Raw genomic sequence first — 21,036 nt, 5'->3', positions numbered from 1 at the left:
AGTAGAGACAACCCCGGTAACTATAGACCAGTGAACCTTACTTTTGTTGTGGGCAAAATCTTGGAAAGGTTTATAAGAGATAGGATGTATAATCATCTGGAAAGGAATAATTTGATTAGAGATAGTCAACACGGTTTTGTGAAGGGTAGGTTGTGCCTCACAAACCTGATTGAGTTCTTTGAGAAGGTGACCAAACAGGTGGATGAGGGTAAAGCAGTTGACGTGGTGCATATGGATTTCAGTAAAGTGTTTGATAAGGTTCCTCACGGTAGGCTACTGCAGAAAATACGGAGGCATGGGATTCAGGGTGATTTAGCAGTTTGGATCAGAAATTGGCTAGCTGGAAGAAGACAAAGGGTGGTGGTTGATGGGAAATATTCAGACTGGAGTCCAGTTACGAGTGGTGCACCACAAGGATCTGTTTTGGGGCCACTGCTGTTTGTCATTATTATAAATGACCTGGAGGAGGGCGTAGAAGGATGGGTGAGTAAATTTGCAGATGACACTAAAGTCGGTGGAGTTGTGGACAGTGCGGAAGGATGGTACAAGTTACAGATGCACATAGATAAGCTGCAGCGCTGGGCTGAGAGGTGGCAAATGGAGTTTAATGCAGAAAAGTGTGAGGTGATTCATTCTGGAAGGAATAACAGGAAGACAGAGTACTGGGCTAATGGTAAGATTCTTGGCAGTGTGGATGAGCAGAGAGATCTCGGTGTCCATGTACATAGATCCCTGAAAGTTGCCACCCAGGTTGAGAGGGTTGTTAAGAAGACGTATGGTGTGTTAGCTTTTATTGGTAGAGAGGTTGAGTTTCGGAGCCATGAGGTCACGTTGCAGCTGTACAAAACTCTGGTGCGGCCGCATTTGGAGTATTGCGTGCAATTCTGGGCGCCGCATTATAGGAAGGATGTGGAAGCATTGGAAAGGGTGCAGAGGAGATTTACCAGAATGTTGCCTGGAATGGAGGGAAGATCTTATGAGGAAAGGCTGAGGGACTTGATGCTGTTTTCGTTAGAGAGAAGAAGGTTAAGAGGTGACTTAATTGAGGGATACAAGATGATCAGAGAATTGGATAGAGTGGACAGTGAGAGCCTTTTTCCTCGAATGGTGATGTCTAGCACGAGGGGACATAGCTTTAAATTGAAGCGAGATAGATACAGGACAGATGTCAGAGGTAAGTTCTTTACTCAGAGAGTAGTAAGGGCGTGAAATACCCTGCCTGCAACAGTAGTGGACTCGCCAACACTAAGGGTATTCAAATGGTCATTGGATAGACATATGGATGATAAGGGAATAGTGTAGATGGGCTTTAGCGTGGTTTCACAGGTCGGCGCAACATTGAGGGCCAAAGGGCCTGTACTGCACTGTAATGTTCTATGTTCTATGTTCTATTGTTGATTGTCGTAAAAACTCATCTGGTTCACTGATGTCCTTTGGGGAAGGAAATCTGCTGTCCTTACCCGGTCTGGCCGACATGTGACTCCAAACCCACAGCAATGTGGTTTACTCTGAACTTCCCCCTCAACGGCAATTAGGGATGGGGAATTAAATGCGTGCACAACCAGTGATGCCTTAGTTCCATGAATGAATGAAAATAAACATTCAGAATCAAAAAGCTGGATAATCATGGTTAAAAATAAACACCCTCTGATGAAGCAGAGAAAGTTTACATTCAGCAATTAGCTCTGGAAAGGGACGAACGAGAGCTTGGCGTAGTGGAAATGTCACTGGACTAGCGATCCGGGGTAATGCTCTGGGGTCATGGTTTCAAATCCCACCACAGCCACTGATAGAATTTGAATTCAATCAATAGATCTGAAATATAAAATTAGACCCATTTGGTTCCCTTTGGGGAAGGCAATCTGCCATCCTTACCCAGTCTGGCCTACAGGTGACTCCAGAGCCACAGCAATGTGATCAACTTGTGACATTATGGGAAATGTTTATAATTAACCACTAGATGGAGCTAGATGCAGAACTCTCTTCAGCACTGACTCACAGACTTCCGAGAGAAGGCTGGGGAGGAGAGCAAAGGAGCAGAGAGAGAGATCAGAGTGCAGTTGAGTGTTGAAACTACTGTTCGTAGAGTGTATATTGTAGATCACTAGATTATTGTTTACCATAGGAGAAGGTGGTCGCGCTTTTATAAGTAGTGTAAATAAATGTTAGCTTTGTTAATCAACTTCGTGGTCTTTGTGAACATTACAACATCCATCCTGAGAACAGAATCACAAAGAACACCTCACAAGTATCAACTTTGCCCTTTGAAATGGCCCAGAATGCCACTTAATTGAATGGCTGGTTGATTTCAATACACACAAACTGAAAATATGCTTTTTTGTGCTCACAATATATAACGGGGACACACAATAGCACAACGCAAAGTATGATTCACTAAAAATTGTTTATTTCCTACATTACAATTATTTGAAAGCGGAAAAAGAAAATGCCATGATTACATGTGCCTGCTCTGAGGACAGACTCACTTCCCAATGAAGAGCTGTGCTGAGTCCTGAGTTACAATCGGGGTGATTGCAGCTCTGACCTTCCCATTTCCAGGTTGAACACTCAGGAACACTGAGGATTTGAATGCGTGCTGCTTGACCATGTTAAAGGTCACCTGGGCATGGTCAGCGAGAGTGGAGCTGAGGAGTCCATTAGTCATCCAGTCAATCCCCAGTCTGTCAGTGTGGCACACACGAAGCTCCCACTTATTCAATCACATTTACAATTCACTCTGAAACTCTCCGTCCATTTCTGCAGCTGGTTGCATGTAGACTGCACCTGACCAGAGCAGCGCTCAGATCCAGCATCAAAAGCCAACGTGGCAGCCACAACTCACTCAAACTTGCAGTGCAGGAGATTCGGATTCAGGAGGGGGTCATTCAGTCCCTCGCGCCAGTTCTGCCATTCAATACTACCGTGACTGTTCTTCTATCTCAACTCTGCCATCCCACACTTCTCCCATTTCACTGAATTCCCTTCATACCCAAATATCTATCAATCTGTCTTGAATAATCTCAACACTTGGCCCACAACTTTCTCTCACTCCCTGAGCTAGCGCCTGTCTTCTTTCTCTTTTCTACTGAGTAGTAATTTCTGTCTGTACCAGTACTCCTGCTGTCCTACTGAATCACAACAACAGCTGTACTGCTTTGCCATCCAATGCAGCTGTTCATAGAATCATCGAATTTACAGTGCAGAAGGAGGCCTTTTGGCCCATTGAATCTGCACTGGCTCTTGGACAGAGCACCCTAGTTAGGCCACACCTCTTCCACCTTATCCCCGTAACCCAGTCACACCACCTTTTTTGGACACTAAGGGCAATTTAGCATGGCCAATCCACCTAACAAGCACATCTTTGGACTGTGGGAGGAAACCGGAGAACCCGGAGGAAACCCACGCACACACGGGGAGAACAGTGCAGACTCCGCACAGTCAGAGACACAGGGAGAACGTGCAGACTCTGCAGTCAGTGACCCAAGCTGGGAATCGAACCGTGGGACCCTGGAGCTGTGAAGCAACAGTGCTAACCACTGTGCTACCGCACCATGCAGTTATTACTGCCACTTGTCGTGTTCAGTCTGTCCACATCTTATTTCCAGTTGCAGTTCTCTCTCAGCAGAAGAATGGCCACCCTGTCCTTTCTGCTGACAGCAGTGCCCCAAACTACAATCTCAGCTCCAACATTGGGGGCTCTGGAGTCATTGTAAGCTTTGTACTGGCTCCGGGCCAACAATAACACTTTAATAAATTGATCCATCACAATCTAATAATTTTTTTTTTGCTGACTGACCAGTAATCGTAGCTTAAAATCAACACATAGAAAATTAAAATTCACTTTGAGAAACATTTCACCTGACACAGAAGTCCTAACTGCAATTTATCATTTGAAAGATCATTTGATACAAGTTACCTTTAATAATCCTTCCAGTCTGGAGCAAAAGTTACAATTTAATATTGTGTTTTTTCTCCACACCAAATTATCCTTTGAATCTTGATGGCTGGGGAGCACATGGCCAATTCTTTGATTCACCTGAACAATGGGCCAGTGTACTGGCAGCACGGATAGCACAAGTGAATAGCACTGGGGCTTCACAGCGCCAGGGTCCCAGGTTTGATTCCGGCTGGGTCACTGTCTGTGCGGAGTCTGCACGTTCTCCCCGTGTCTGCGTGGGTTTCCTCCGGGTGCTCCGGTTTCCTCCCACAGTCCAAAGACCTGCAGGTTAGGTGGATTGGCCATGCTAAATTGCCCTTAGTGTCCCAAAAAAAATGGTTAGGAGGGGTTATTGGGTTACGGGGATAGGGTGGAAGTGAGGGCTTAAGTGGGTCGGTGCAGACTCGATGGGCCGAATGGCCTCCTTCTGCACTCTATGTTCCATGTACTTACTGTTTGATCAGTCAAGGATGAAGGACAAAGCATGGTCTGAATGCTTTCCAAAGTGCGTTGATAATTTTTAGGATTTTAGTTGCTTACCACCCACAATGTGAGGTCAATCTCAGTGTGCATAGACCACAGAGACTTCATTATTTCTGCAAGATTAAATCTTTACATTGCTACATTAATAATCAAAGTGACTTGTGAAACTAAACTGCATTCAATGGCTGGTGCACCCATTTGAACCATTTCCTGCAGCATTTCAAGTACCAGGAAACATCTGCCGGAGTTTGAGCAGTTCCCTTGTCAACTGTCCCAGCTAGTGGGGACAGGAATTCAGCTCAGTCTTCATTCCAGCTGCTAAAAAAACAAGGTGTTACAAAGCCCTTTCGCAAAAAAACTCCAACCACTCCTATGTCCTGTGACCCTGTGTTGTTAATATGCATATGCAGACTACTGACACCTACTGGTACACTTTTAGGAGTTTAGGAACCTTTCTACCAAGTCTCTCAGGATATGCTGACAATCGCTGATTCCGGTGGTGGGGATGTGCTGAGCAGTCATATGAAAGGTGGCTCTCCCCTGTGAAATTCAACTTTGGTCCTTTTAACCCCAAATTAGGTCACTGAACCATCAAACTGCCCATGCCCCCTGTTGTGTTCTGTGTTGTGGTGATGGTAATGATGTACACAGAACATCTAGTTCTTTAACTGGAAAGATGATTTATTAACAAACACATGGAAAGATAACTAACGAACTATAATACGAACAGTAACTAATTAATGAATTCAGTGAATTCTCCTAGAGCTACTTCTGATGCGACTGTCTTCTAGTACGACTTACTACAAACTGCCGAATCTCTCCAGGCACATGGTGGATCTCTATCACCATCTGCTGGTCGGAGGTCATACCAACAACTATATACATTGATAGATAACTATATACATTGATGTGCACATGCATATCACCACCACCCCTGCCTCTCACCCTGTACCAACAACCACCCTGCCCTCAAATCAGCCAAGAATCCAGAAAGATAGTAAGAGCAACAAGAGTCAGGGAGGAAAATCCAGACCGCAGACACGAGGAGCGAAGCGGAACAGGACATGGCAGGCCTGGCACGTTCGCCAATGCAAACGGCAGCTCACCCACCGACAGGGCAGTGGATGGAGCTCCTGACACATGAGCTCCTCAAACATAGGACTCCATTAAGGAGCATCTCATGGTGATCATGAAGTCAGCGACAGTGAGGCTCTGCCCCCCCATTCTTTGAGGCACAGGAGAGAACAGACAGCGATTGGAGATTCAGGAGGCAACGGTACGGGAGAAGGCAGTCACCGACCAGTGATTGGATCACCTCACCCGAGACTGAAGTGGCAAAGTTGGTGGCAGCACAGGGAGCGCTCAGGAGGAAGGTGGAAGACCAGGAGAACAGGTCTCACCACCAGAACCTTGGGATTGTCAGACTACCAGAGGGCAGAGAGGGTAGAAACCCCCAACATGATATGTAGCACAGGTGTAAGGAATGCTGGCCAGGGAGAAAAACTTCGACCCAGCATGGGCAATTATTGCAAACCTCCACCAATTCCAAGACAAGGAGCTAATCCTGAACTAGACAAGGAGCACGCGGTCCTGCAAATGGGAAGGGCATACACTCAGCATTTACCAGGACATTGGGGCGACCTGGCCAAGCATTGGGCAGAGTTCAATGGGGCCATGACTTGGGGGAGGGGGAGGGGGGGAAAGAACAGAACATGCGTGGAGTTGGGGTAATCGTTCTGGGGGGAGCCAGCATGCTGACGAACATGGTAGTAGGAAATAAGAGGGGACGGAGGACTGCGGCATAGCTCTCGAAAGGGAGCGAGCGCCTGGGCAACACCAAATCGGGAGAAAGGGGGAAGAGGACAAGAGGGGGGGGGGTGGGGAGAAGAGGTGGCGGGGGGGGGGGGGGGGGGAAGCCTACAGGGCCACGTTGAAGAGGGGACGGTAAGGGCAGAAGGGCCAATGGGGCTGTCAGGGACCAGGGTGGGGGTTGTGGGTAGAATGCTGGTTACAACAGGTCACACATGGGGATGGCAGGAACAAAAAAGGCTGTGGCAGCCATCTTGGCTGGCCCTCAACAAAGGGAAACCCTAGCGTGCAGGGGCACACCCACATGGTGAGTATGGCTGACCCCACAGGAGGGGGAGGGTCAGAAACCCCCCCATCAGGATCGTCACCTTGAACGTCAGGGGGCTTAAATGGCCCAGTGAAAATATCCAGAGTCTTCACCCACCTGAAAAATCTGAGGGCCGACACAGTCTTCCTCCAAGAGACACATCTGAGGGAGAAGGACTGACTGAGGGTAAGAAAGAACTGGATAGGAGAGACCTACCAAGCATGCTATGGGACGAGGGCTAGGGGGGATTGGTGGCCATACTGTTCAGTAAGAGGAAGACGTTTACGGCGACGAATACGGTGACAGACCTGGGGGGTGGTATGTAATGGTCAGCGGTGTCCTGGAAGGGGCACCGGTGATGTTTGTGAATGTGTATGCCCCCAACTGGGATGACGCAGAATTAATCAAAAAAATCATGACAGAAATCCCTGACCTAGACTCCTACTGACTCATCATGGGGGGAGACTACAATTGTGCAAAGGACCCACGGATGGACAAATCCAGCCCCAGTCAGGGAGACAATCAGCCATGGCGAGGGAGCTCAGTGCCTTTATGGTGCAAATGGAGGGGTGGGGGGGGGGGGGGGTGGACACATGGACGTTCAAACACCCAAGTGAGAAGGGGTTCTCCTTCTTCTCCCAAGTTCACAAAGTATACTCCTGCATTTATGATGATATGCATAAGCAATCATGTAAATAGTGATAGATACGACCTCCAACCAGCAGGTGGCAGTAGAGAACAACTATGTGACACTGTTACCTCAGGGAGTCTGGAGATAGTTGTCGTAGTGGATAGTCACATTGTGAAGCAGCTATTCAAAAATGCTATGGACAGCCGGGAAGTTCCATATCCCACGTTACTTAGCTACAGAGCAGCGCTATTGATTAATGGATTGTGACCGTCACAGTTGTTGATGAATCAACAGCTCAGAACAACCTTACCATACATTCCACAGTGACCAACAAATCGAAAGCTTGTGACGAAGCTCACATTTCAAAAAAGGAGGCAGAAGGGGTATTATGATAAATCCGCAAGATGTCTGCTACCATCAGCAAAGAATGACAGTCAGGGTAGAAGATCCTGATGGAAATGGGTGATTGAAGTGTGCAAAGGTAACACCACAGAACTTGGACAGGTGTTCAACATTGTCAGGTGTTTTCATAGACTGTGTTTGCTGCCAACACCATGCTTGCGCAGTTGTATGCACAGTCAACCATCTTTATAGGGGGAAATGTGTGGTAGGATGCACGTGTTGTTATCTCTAGCCCTTGAATTGCCAATATTACAGTGCCGGCAGCATCAAGTGAACACGTTTTGCTGAAGGGAAGCAGTCTCTTCATAAGGTTTGAAATTTGATTTGTAAGTGGCATTTGGGGGCGTTCCCCTCCAGGGGTTGAAATAGCAGCAAACTGCGTCTAGGTACTCTGCTTTTTAATATTAAATCGCGCCCTATAATAGGCATTTTGGAGCAATAGACCGGGTTTGGCAAGAATGAAGCCTTGCCGATATTGAGAAAGTTTCCTGAATTGGAACTTCTTTCACTTGAACAGAAAAGGTGAAGAGGAAATCAAAAAGAGATTTTAGAAATAGTTTTGTGAGAGTAAATAGAGAAACACTGTTTCCAGTGGTTGGTGAACATGGAACAAAGGGCTCAGGATGAGAATAATCACTTGAAGTATAATATCACACTGCGGGTTACATGGGATATTTTAGCACAGGTGGATATTCGGCACTAAAAGCGTTTGACAAATTCTTGATTAATAAAGGGATCACGGGTTATGGGGAGGAGGCAGGAGTATGGGGATGAGAAAATATCAGCCATGATTGAATGGTGGAGCAGACTCGGTGGGCCGAGTGGCCTAATTCTGCTCTTATGGTCTTATGGACCAGAAACAATATGAAATTTATAGGGAATGGATAAGAAAACTGGATAAAAACAGACAGTTGAAGGCGGCATGAGCACAATGGGGCTGGTTTAGCACAGGGCTAAATCGCTGGCTTTTAAAGTAGACCAAGGCAGGCCAGCAGCACGGTTCAATTCCCGTACCAGCCTCCCCGAACAGGCGGCAGAATGTGGCGACTGGGGGCTTTTCACAGTAACTTCATTTGAAGCCTACTTGTGACAATAAGCGATTTTCATTTCATTTCATTTCATGGGTTGAATGGCTTCCTTTCTCTAATTTCCACCATTGTAGCAATGGACTATCGTGAGTCCCCCATAATGCAACATGCAAAATTGTGATTAATGCCGGGTTTTCCACCGCTAGCTTTTAGGGAAGCCTCCAGCGACTCTGTCCTTTAAAAGCACTTGTCTTTGCAGGGGCAGGCCAGTCGATTTCGGCGTGAGAACAGCTGGTGAGTCAGTTTCAGTGGGAGCAGTGCGGAAGTGGCTGCTGGGAGGTAAGTCTGTCCTTTAAAAGCACTTGTCTTTGCAGGGGCAGGCCAGTCGATTTCGGCGTGAGAACAGCTGGTGAGTCAGTTTCAGCGGGAGCAGTGCGGAAGTGACTGCTGGGAGGTAAGTCTGTCCTTTAAAAGCACTTGTCTTTGCAGGGGCAGGCCAGTCGATTTCGGCGGGAGAACAGCTGGTGAGTCAGTTTCAGTGGGAGCAGTGCGGAAGTGGCTGCTGGGAGGTACGTCTGTCCTTTAAAAGCACTTGTCTTTGCAAGGGCAGGCCAGTCGATTTCAGCGGGAGAACAGCTGGTGAGTCAGTTTCAGCAGGAGCAGTGCGGAAGTGGCTGCTGGGAGGTAAGTCTGTCCTTTAAAAGCACTTGTCTTTGCAGGGGCAGGCCAGTCGATTTCGGCGGGAGAACAGCTGGTGAGTCAGTTTCAGCGGGAGCAGTGCGGAAGTGGCTGCTGGGAGGTAAGTCTGTCCTTTAAAAGCACTTGTCTTTGCAGGGGCAGGCCAATCGATTTCGGCGGGAGAACAGCTGGTGAGTCAGTTTCAGCGGGAGCAGTGCGGAAGTGGCTGCTGGGAGGTAAGTCTGTCCTTTAAAAGCACTTGTCTTTGCAGTGGCAGGCCAGTCGATTTCGGCGTGAGAACAGCTGGTGAGTCAGTTTCAGCGGGACCAGTGCAGAAGTGGCTGCTGGGAGGTAAGTCTGTCCTTTAAAAGCACTTGTCTTTGCAGGGGCAGGCCAGTCGATTTCGGCGTGAGAACAGCTGGTGAGTCAGTTTCAGCGGGAGCAGTGCGGAAGTGGCTGCTGGGAGGTAAGTCTGTCCTTTAAAAGCACTTGTCTTTGCAGGGGCAGGCCAATCGATTTTGGCGTGAGAACAGCTGGTGAGTCAGTTTCAGCGGGAGCAGTGAGGAAGTGGCTGCTGGGAGGTAAGTCTGTCCTTTAAAAGCACTTGTCTTTGCAGGGGCAGGCCAGTCGATTTCGGCGTGAGAACAGCTGGTGAGTCAGTTTCAGCGGGAGCATTGCGGAAGGAGGTTGCTGGGAGGTAAGTCAACCTTTAAAAGCACTTATCTTTGCAGGGGCAGGCCAGTCGATTTCGGCGGGAGTGGAGCTGGCTGGTTAGTCAATTTCAGCAGGAGCTGAGAATTTTTCTTCTTTTTTTTTTAAATTAGTTTTTTAGGCGGGAACAGGAAGTCGACCTGCGGACGTCTGGGAAGACCCTCACCAATAAATTCTGGTGGAGAGGAAACCCGAGACACTACACGTGTAGTGTCTCCCACCCACCCTCCTCCTCTAACCTAATAATAAAACCCATTGGTCTGAGGTAAGTACCATATTTTATTATATTATTATTATTTTTTATAAAAATTTAATTTAGTTGTTAGCCAGATCTTGGTAGAAGGTTAGAGGAATGGCAGGGAAGGGAGTGCAATGTTCCTCCTGCAGGATGTTTGAGGTGAGGGATGCAGTTAGTGTCCCTGCTGATTTTACCTGCAGGAAGTGCTGCCATCTCCAGCTCCTCCAAGACCGAGTTAGGGAACTGGAGCTGGAGTTGGAAGAACTTCGGATCATTCGGGAGGCAGAAGGGGTCATAGATAGCAGCTTCAGGGAATTAGTTACACCAAAGATTGGAGATAGGTGGGTAACTGTAAGAGGGACTGGGAAAAAGCAGTCAGTGCAGGGATCCCCTGCGGTCGTTCCCCTGAGAAACAAGTATACCGCTTTGGATACTTGTGGGGGGGGGGGCGGACTTACCAGGGGTAAGCCATGGGGTACGGGCCTCTGGCACGGAGTCTGTCCCTGTTGCTCAGAAGGGAAGGGGGGAGAGGAGCAGAGCATTAGTAATTGGGGACTCTATAGTCAGGGGCACAGATAGGAGATTTTGTGGGAGCGTGAGAGACTCACGTTTGGTATGTTGCCTCCCAGGTGCAAGGGTGCGTGATGTCTCGGATCGTGTATTCCGGGTCCTTAGGGGGGAGGGGGAGCAGCCCCAAGTCGTGGTCCACATTGGCACTAACGACATAGGTAGGAAAGGGGACAAGGATGTCAGGCAGGCTTTCAGGGAGCTAGGATGGAAGCTCAGAACTAGAACAAACAGAGTTGTTATCTCTGGGTTGTTGCCCATGCCACGTGATAGTGAGATGAGGAATAGGGAGAGAGAGCATTTAAACATGTGGCTACAGGGATGGTGCAGGCGGGAGGGATTCAGATTTCTGGATAACTGGGGCTCTTTCTGGGGAAGGTGGGACCTCTACAGACAGGATGGTCTACATCTGAACCTGAGGGGCACAAATATCCTGGGGGGGGAGATTTGTTAGCGCTCTTTGGGGGGGTTTAAACTAATGCAGCAGGGGCATGGGAACCTGGATTGTAGTTTTAGGGTAAGGGAGAATGAGAGTAGAGAGGTCAGGAGCACAGATTTGACGTCGCAGGAGGGGGCCAGTGTTCAGGTAGGTGGTTTGAAGTGTGTCTACTTCAATGCCAGGAGTATACGAAACAAGGTAGGGGAACTTGCAGCATGGGTTGGTACCTGGGACTTCGATGTTGTGGCCATTTCGGAGACATGGATAGAGCAGGGACAGGAATGGATGTTGCAGGTTCCGGGGTTTAGGTGTTTTAGTAAGCTCAGAGAAGGAGGCATAAGAGGGGGAGGTGTGGCGCTGCTAGTCAAGAGCAGTATTACGGTGGCGGAGAGGATGCTAGATGGGGACTCTTCTTCCGAGGTAGTATGGGCTGAAGTTAGAAACAGGAAAGGAGAGGTCACCCTGTTGGGAGTTTTTTATAGGCCTCCTAATAGTTCTAGGGACGTAGAGGAAAGGATGGCGAAGATGATTCTGGATAAGAGCGAAAGTAACAGGGTAGTTATTATGGGAGACTTTAACTTTCCAAATATTGACTGGAAAAGATATAGTTCGAGTACAATAGATGGGTCGTTTTTTGTACAGTGTGTGCAGGAGGGTTTCCTGAAACAATATGTTGACAGGCCAACAAGAGGCGAGGCCACGTTGGATTTGGTTTTGGGTAATGAACCAGGCCAGGTGTTGGATTTGGAGGTAGGAGAGCACTTTGGGGACAGTGACCACAATTCGGTGACGTTTACGTTAATGATGGAAAGGGATAAGTATACACCGCAGGGCAAGAGTTATAGCTGGGGGAAGGGCAATTATGATGCCATTCGACGTGACTTGGGGGGTTTAAGGTGGAGAAGTAGGCTGCAAGTGTTAGGCACACTGGACAAGTGGGGCTTGTTCAAGGATCAGCTACTGCGTGTTCTTGATAAGTATGTACCGGTCAGGCAGGGAGGAAGGCGTCGAGCGAGGGAACCGTGGTTTACCAAGGAAGTGGAATCTCTTGTTAAGAGGAAGAAGGAGGCCCATGTGAAGATGAGGTGTGAAGTTTCGGTTGGGGCGATGGAGAGTTACAAGGTAGCGAGGAAGGATCTAAAGGGAGAGCTAAGACGAGCAAGGAGGGGACATGAGAAGTATTTGGCAGGAAGGATCAAGGAAAACCCAAAAGCTTTCTGTAGGTATGCCAGGAATAAGCGAATGACTAGGGAAAGAGTAGGACCAGTCAAGGACAGGGATGGGAAATTGTGTGTGGAGTCTGAAGAGATAGGCGAGATACTAAATGAATATTTTTCGTCAGTATTCACTCAGGAAAAAGATAATGTTGTGGAGGAGAATGCTGAGCCCCAGGCTAATAGAATAGATGGCATTGAGGTACGTAGGGAAGAGGTGTTGCCAATTCTGGACAGGCTGAAAATAGATAAGTCCCCGGGACCTGATGGGATTTATCCTAGGATTCTCTGGGAGGCCAGGGAAGAGATTGCTGGACCTTTGGCTTTGATTTTTATGTCATCATTGGCTACAGGAATAGTGCCAGAGGACTGGAGGACAGCAAATGTGGTCCCTTTGTTCAAAAAGGGGAGCAGAGATAACCCCAGCAACTATAGACCGGTGAGCCTCACGTCTGTAGTGGGTAAAGTCTTGGAGGGGATTATAAGAGACAAGATTTATAATCATCTAGATAGGAATAATATGATCAGGGATAGTCAGCATGGCTTTGTGAAGGGTAGGTCATGCCCAAACCTTATTGAGTTCTTTGAGAAGGTGACTGAACAGGTAGATGAGGGTAGAGCAGTTGATGTGGTGTATATGGATTTCAGCAAAGCGTTTGATAAGGTTCCCCACGGTAGGCTATTGCAGAAAATACGGAGGCTGGGGATTGAGGGTGATTTAGAGATGTGGATCAGAAATTGGCTAGCTGAAAGAAAACAGAGGGTGGTGGTTGATGGGAAATGTTCAGAATGGAGTACAGTCACAAGTGGAGTACCACAAGGATCTGTTCTGGGGCCGTTGCTGTTTGTCATTTTTATCAATGACCTAGAGGAAGGCGCAGAAGGGTGGGTGAGTAAATTTGCAGACGATACTAAAGTCGGTGGTGTTGTCGATAGTGTGGAAGGATGTAGCAGGTTACAGAGGGATATAGATAAGCTGCAGAGCTGGGCTGAGAGGTGGCAAATGGAGTTTAATGTAGAGAAGTGTGAGGTGATTCACTTTGGAAGGAATAACAGGAATGCGGAATATTTGGCTAATGGTAAAGTTCTTGAAAGTGTGGATGAGCAGAGGGATCTAGGTGTCCATGTACATAGATCCCTGAAAGTTGCCACCCAGGTTGATAGGGTTGTGAAGAAGGCCTATGGAGTGTTGGCCTTTATTGGTAGAGGGATTGAGTTCCGGAGTCGGGAGGTCATGTTGCAGCTGTACAGAACTCTGGTACGGCCGCATTTGGAGTATTGCGTACAGTTCTGGTCACCGCATTACAGGAAGGATGTGGAGGCTTTGGAGCGGGTGCAGAGGAGATTTACCAGGATGTTGCCTGGTATGGAGGGAAAATCTTATGAGGAAAGGCTGATGGACTTGAGGTTGTTTTCGTTGGAGAGAAGAAGGTTAAGAGGAGACTTAATAGAGGCATACAAAATGATCAGGGGGTTGGATAGGGTGGACAGTGAGAGCCTTCTCCCGCGGATGGAAATGGCTGGCACGAGGGGACATAACTTTAAACTGAGGGGTAATAGATATAGGACAGAGGTCAGAGGTAGGTTCTTTACGCAAAGAGTAGTGAGGCTGTGGAATGCCCTACCTGCTACAGTAGTGAACTCGCCAACATTGAGGGCATTTAAAAGTTTATTGGATAAACATATGGATGATAATGGCATAGTGTAGGTTAGATGTTTCGGTGCAACATCGTGGGCCGAAGGGCCTGTACTGCGCTGTATTGTTCTATGTTCTATGTTCTATGGGTTCCTGTTTACACGGGCGTATGATGAGAGAAATGAACGTGAATGTCAAGATTTTGCAAATTATTTCTTCATTTTTGCTAAACTTCGCCTTGTGCAGAATTGATGTCACTCTGCTGTGAGAGTGCAATGTTGGTCCTGTGCATCACTCGCCATCACTTTACATCTATCCACTGCTTGAGGGTGAAAGTTAGAGCAACCTTGAACCCTTCAGCTTCTCCTGAAATGTTCGAAGGAGCTGAGTATTGATGTTATTGGAATAAGGTTTCACGTGGGAAATGGCTGGGCAGATGTTTAAGTGTATGGTTAAGTTATTGCAGGCACTTGTTTCTGACATGGGGACGGGTAACGTATTCAACACACAACACTTTAGGTTGCCTTGGCTCCGAAAAATATATGTTGAAGAGATTATGGTTTGAATTTTTAGGATGGCATGGGCTTAGCCCCCATCATCTCAAGAATTGGTGGGGAACCCATCCTTGCTGACTCCCAACAGTCCCGCTGCCGTTTTATGCTCTAACACGCGTTGATCGCCATTAGGCGGTGATGCACGATCAATTACACAAAGACCAGAGTTGAATGCAACTGAGGCTTTATTACACTAAGATGTGTCGCCTCCTACAGCAACTGGCACAGTGCGAAGATGGTGTTGAGGGCTTTGATGACGGTGGCAGACGTCATATCAGGGCATGGGATGGCAAAGGGGAATCTGGAGTACTCATCGACCACACTGAGGAAGTACGTGTTATGGTCGGTGGAGGGGATGGGCCCTTTGAAGTCCACGCTAAGGCGTTCAAAGGGGTGGGAGGCCTTCACCAGGCGCGCACGGTCTGGCTGGTAGAAGTGCGGTTTGCACTCCGCACAAACCTGGCAATCTCTGGTGATTGCCCTGACTTCCTCGATGGAATAGGGAAGATTCTGGGCCTTGATGAAGTGGTACAAACGTGTGACTCCCTGGTGACAAAGGTTGTCGTGCAGAGTCCGGAGTCGGTCCACCTGTGCGCTGGCACATGTACCTCGGGCTAGGGCATCGGGGTGCTCGTTGGTCCTGCTGATCGTGGCCGCAGATGGTGACATTGTCAAGGTACGGGAAAGTGGCCCGCAGCCCGTACCGGTCGACCATTCGGTCCATTTCCTGTTGGAAAACCGAGACCCCGTTGGTGACGCCGAAAGGAACCCTGAAAAAGTGGTAAAGGCGGCCATCTGCCTCGAAGGCAGTGTATGGGCAGTCCGCCTTATGGATGGGGAGCTGCTGGTAGGCAGATTTAAGACCCGGTCCTGTGAAATCTAATTGGCCATATCAGATATGCGTGGGAGGGGGTACGTGTCGGGCTGCATGTACTTATTGATGGTCTGGCTGTAGTCCACGACCATTCTGTGTTTCTCCCCGTTTTCACCACTACCACTTGGGCTCTCCAGGGGCTGTTGCTGGCCTCGATGATGCCTTCCCGAAGCAGTCGCTGGACTTTGGACCTGATGAAGGTCCTTTCCTGGGCGCTGTACCATCTGCTTCTGGTGGCGACGGGTTTTCAATCTGGGGTTCAGTTTGCAAATAGGGAAGGTGGGTTGACCTTTAGGGTCGCGAGGCAGCACACAGTAAGGGGTGGTAGGGGCCCACCGAATTTCAATGTTGGACTCTGGAGGTTGCACTGGAAGTCCAGGCCAAGTAGTAAGGCAGCGCAGAGGTTGTGAAGGACGTAGAGGCAGAAGCCGGTAAACTCCACACCCTGGACAGTGGGAGTGGCTGTGCAGTACCCCTGGATTGTCACTGAATGGGACCCGGAGGCCAGAGAGATTCTCTGATTGGTGGGGTGTACCGCGAGGGAGCAGCGCCTTACCGTATCGGGATGAATGAAGCTCTCGGTGCTCCCAGAGACCAGCAGGCAGGAGATCTCATGTCCATCGATTTTCACGTTTGTAGAGGCGGTTACTAGGTTGTGTGGGCGAGACTGGTCAATCGTGACCGAGGCGAGACGCGGCTGATCGTCGATGGTGGCAGACGATGGTGTGCCCGGGGGGCATGAGTCCTGGTAAGATGGCGGCGCCCACGGGCCGCACGTGCCATGGGGGAGACAAGATGACGGCGCTTGATGTTCCTGTGGAGGACAAGATGGCGGCGCCCACGGGCCGAACGTTGTGAGGGTTGACAAGATGGCGGCGCCCACGGGCCGCACGTGGTCCGAGGAGGGGAAGATGGCGGCGGCCACTGACCGTGTGTCGTCCGAGGAGGGGAAGATGACAGCACCCACTGGCCCGTACGGGGGGGGGGGGTCGAAACAATAGCGGTGACTGAACGGGCCTGGCACACCGCCGCAAAGTGCCCCTTCTTGCCGCAGGCCTTGCAAAGGGTGCTCCGTGCCGGTCAGCATTGTCAGGGGTGTTTTGCTGCCCACAGAAGTAACATTTGGGGCCCCGGGGTTTGTTGGCTGCCGCGCAGCACAGGCGTGGGGTTGGCTGAGTGGGGACCCCGAAGGGGCAGCCGTCTGCGGAGTCCACGATGCGTAGGAGGGGTGGACCGCGCGGCTGGGGGTGTAGGCCTGGATGTTGCGCGAGGCGACCGTCAGTGAGAGCGCAAGCTTTTTGGTTGCTGCGAGGTCGAGCGTGTCCCCTTCTAAAAGGCGTTGGCGGATGTAATCTGACCCTATCCCCGTAACAAAAGCGTCCCTCACAAGCAAGTTTGAGTGTTCCGTGGCCATGACGGCCTGACAGTCACAGTCTCTGACTAGGGGAATTAGAGCACGCCAGAAGTCTTCTACTGACTCACCAGGGAATTGAATGCGCTTGGAGAGGATGTGTCTGGCATAAAGCTTGTTAGTCCACGGAGCGTAGTTTTCTTTCAGTAGCGCCATGGCTTTGTCGTAGTTCGGCGCGTCCTGCATAAGTGGAAAGACGTTGGAGCTCAGCCGCGTGTAGAGGATCTGAATCTTCTGAGCTTCCGGAATTGGGCCTGGTGCAGACCTGATGTAAGCTTCGAAACAGGCTAGCCAATGTTCAAAGTTCTTTTTGGCGTTGCCTGATTGCGGATCCAGCTGCAGGCGATTCGGCTTGATGCAGAGGTCCATCTTCTGAAAATTTTAGTGTAATAAATTGATGCACTATCAATTACACAAAGACGAGAGTTGAATGCAACTGAGGCTTCATTACACTAAAATGTGTGGCCTCCTACAGCAGCTGGCGAAATGGCTACTGTATGGGGAGCACACATATTTATACTCCACCTACTGGGCGGAGCCAGCAGGCAGGGAACTACCCGCATACCTGTAGTACAGGGCCTTACCACAAATCATCTAATATCTACATCAGTGGTGACTACCACAGGCGGGACCACCACCGTTCACTCAGGGGGAAGTCCCACCTTGACTGGAGAGCAGCCAGCCAATCTGTTTGGCCGGCAGCTCTCCAGTCCCTCCAGCAACAGCGCTGCAATGGCTGGAAGAGAAACTGCATGGGGCTTCCTGAGACCAAGTCCAGGAACCGGAAGAAAAGGGTACCGGCCAAGGGTCCCAAGGTGGGGAAGGTAGGGAATGCCTGGGGGGTTGTGGGTGGGGGGGCGGGAGGTGGGGAGTCTGAGGTCACCAAGTTTTTTTTGAGGGGGGGGAGTGGGCACCACAAATCAGAAGGGAAATCTACCCACCCCAGATCAAACCTGGATTATTTCCGGCCTTCCACCATGGAGCTTCAATCCACTCGCCTACCTAAAACATGAGGCTAGGCGGCAAGAGGTCCTTAAGCAGCTACTCATTGGCCACCTAAGAGCCTCAACTGGGGAAAGGACAGACTTCCCGACCAAGGCCTTGCCCACTCCAATGCAACATCGGGGCGGGCAGGAACCCATACCCGCAATCTCACGCTCTCACTCCCCCGCAGGCCTAAAAACCCACTGGTGGAGGAGTGTAAAATTCAAGCTCTTGACTTTTAGAAATTCATGTTTGGAAACTATTTTGCCCATCAACTCTGAGGTTTTGTATTATTCCTGAGGCTGGTCAGTTATATTGACAATATAAAACTTTAAAGTTCTAAATGTATGTGGAAGAAACATGCCTACACACTCCTTAACATATACATTTTGCAAAGAGCTCACTTTGTACTTCAACAAAAATCCACCACTGTAAAAGCTGAACTTTTGTATATTTCAGTTTTCCTCCACAATATCCAGTAATAGAGGAAATCTTTGATATTGGTGCAGCCAACTCAACATGTCCCAATTCACTCTCACTGTAATTATTGTCTGTCAGAAATAACTTGCACAGAAAAAAAACCTCAACTGCGGAATGTTATCTGAAAACAGTGCTAGGAATCAGAAAATCCAGATGTGATAAAAAGGAATTTAACGTTCATTTGGCACGAGGCAGTATTTTGGCCATATGCCTCTATTAAGCGCTATTTTCTCAGTTAAACGTTTTTACTCACTATCAGCTTGGTTGAGCCCTGCTTCATTGGCATATGCATGTTTACAAGGGTCCCTTGCCGAAACCAGTTGTGAATATAGCAGGGCTTCCAAGTCCCTTCCCCTCTCTCTCCCACTTTACAGAAAGCAAGCGCCTCTCTGTCTGGCCGCCTTTGGTTCCAATCATTGTAAAAGATGGAAATCATAATTGCTCAGACAATTAGAAAGCCAAAGAAATCTCACCACATAATTAACCAAGTCTGCTCCAGCAGCCTTACAATCACATAAACACACATCATTTGTTTTGGAGTATTGCGGCTCATTTTTCACTGAGTTTAACAAAATATGAAAAGCACATTGTTGCAATACACCTCAGGAGTCCATTTCGCTGTTGATCTCTGAAGCTTAACCTGACTAGATATCAACTCACACATGCCAGGAATATGCTCTCCGCGGCTCCATTGCACTCACTGCGACATAACATCTAAACTCTACAAGCGTAAGGAAATGTCTCACAGAGTTCAGGCTACTAAATTGTTTGTATTGTGTTTTGGCGCACACTGCTACTTTTAATTCGGAGCGTTGAACAGCAATTGCAATAGGATAGATGAAGCAAAGGTTTTTAAAAACAACATTAAATTGCACTTACATGTCTCTGGGTGCTTCCCAAGGCTGTGAGTTTGGCGGAAATACTGGGGGTTTTCAATCACCGGGATCCGGGTCATCCCAATAACAACAGCGTCTGGTCCAATATCCATGGATGAGGGTGTGATAATCCCGTGATTGATGTGGTGGAGTGGGCTGCCGGAATCTTCCTCACCGCTTATCACAGCCACTGGCCCTGCAACACAGTTGGGGAAAACGCGGGTAAAACATAGCTCACCAGAATCAATAATTTTCTCCACTCTGTGACAGGTGGCATTACCCTGCCAAATCCACCTTTACCACGACACGCCAAACGAGAGGTTGAATAAACTTGGTTTGTTCTCACTGGAACAAAGGAGGTTGAGGGGGCGACCTGATAGAGGTCTACAAAATTATGAGGGGCATAGACAGAGTGGATAGTCAGAGACTTTTTCCCAGGGCAGAGGGGTCAATTACAAGGGGGCATAGGTTTAAGGTGCGAGGGGCAAGGTTTAGAGGAGATGTACGAGGCAAGTTTTTTACATAGAGGGTAGTGGGTGCCTGGAACTCGCTGCCGGAGGAGGTGGTGGAAGCAGGGACGATAGTGACGTTTAAGGGGCATCTTGACAAATACATCAATAGGATGGGAATGGAGGGATACGGACCCCGGAAGTGTAGAAGATGTTAGTTTAGACGGACAGCACAGGCTTGGAGGGCCGAAGGGCCTGTTCCTGTGCTGTACTATTCTTTGTTCTTTGTTCTAACCGTATTCACCCAGAATTTCAAATCTAAAGCTGGAATGGGATTCCCATACAGTTGGACAAATGATTCCTCTATATTTCGACGGGAACGATTCCTACATCATGCCGCTGCCAGGTAACTGCAGACAGGAAGAGTAAACTGCAGCTAATTTTGTCAATTAATTTTATTCACAGTACCATTTTATTCTTTTAAATGTTGCATCACATTTGATCAGTGAGCGATTGTGCCACACGCACAGAATCGTGCGTGATTGGGGCTATTGGGCTACAAACAATGGGGCTGCTCAGCAATTGGCCTTGCACAGTGGGGCTGATACATGTTTATTGTTCACCTCGTGGGTCTAATTGCTGCCGCCACTTTTGGTTTGCTGGCTTATATTTATCTCCTTAAAGTAATTTGTCTTCTAAATGCTCGATATGCCATCCACAAACAGTTCCCCTATCTTATATTTAAGGTCCCAAAGAATACAGACGTCCCACAGTCTGAAAAATCCAAGGTCACACCTTTGTTCTGAATGGGAATAGATATGGGAGAGAGATGAGAAGATGTGAGAACCATTTGAGCGTGAACAATAGAGTTTACTCCCTTTAAAAGTCAGATAAATTGAAATAGTCTACTTTTTCGAACAAAACATGGGAGTCTGGATGCAGATAATTCTTGTTCGATGTAGCAATTTATCGAGCCCACCTTCCTACTCCTCCAGGTACCATGCACTAAAAGGGCGTTAGCAACTGTGGATTTCCATTGCATTTGTCCATGACTATGCTTGGCAGTGCAATATGGTGGCTTCCACCCTGTACATTCATTCTAAGTATGCCATATTATCAGCCCATGCCCACGGCTGTTACCAGTGTCCTCCCATACAACCCTCCAATGACCACCACTCTGCCCCACGCCCCGCACTATGTCAAATTCCTCTTGGTCTGACGGCAGGAAATAATGATCATCTGGGACCAGAACAAAGCTATTAACATGATAATAATAATATAATAATCGCTTATAGTCACATGTAGGCTTCAATGAAGTTACTGTGAAAA

General features: G+C 48.5%; 1 protein-coding gene across 4 annotated transcripts in view; it reads right to left on the bottom strand.

Moving 5' to 3' along the window:
* LOC140387461 (NT-3 growth factor receptor-like) overlaps positions 1 to 21,036 on the bottom strand; it is a 1,104,107-nt gene that overhangs the window by 211,396 nt on the left and 871,675 nt on the right. For all 4 annotated transcript variants that reach the window (XM_072470576.1, XM_072470577.1, XM_072470578.1 and 1 more), the window contains one exon: positions 19,263 to 19,454. In XM_072470576.1, coding sequence (XP_072326677.1) covers positions 19,263 to 19,454 — 192 coding nt within the window. The remainder of the gene's footprint in view (positions 1 to 19,262; positions 19,455 to 21,036) is intronic.

This window comes from Scyliorhinus torazame, chromosome 12 (genome assembly GCF_047496885.1).
Source record: "Scyliorhinus torazame isolate Kashiwa2021f chromosome 12, sScyTor2.1, whole genome shotgun sequence".
Lineage (NCBI taxonomy): Eukaryota > Metazoa > Chordata > Chondrichthyes > Carcharhiniformes > Scyliorhinidae > Scyliorhinus > Scyliorhinus torazame.
The sequence above is the reverse complement of the archived record's forward strand: the minus strand, read 5'-3'. Positions and strand labels throughout refer to the sequence as shown.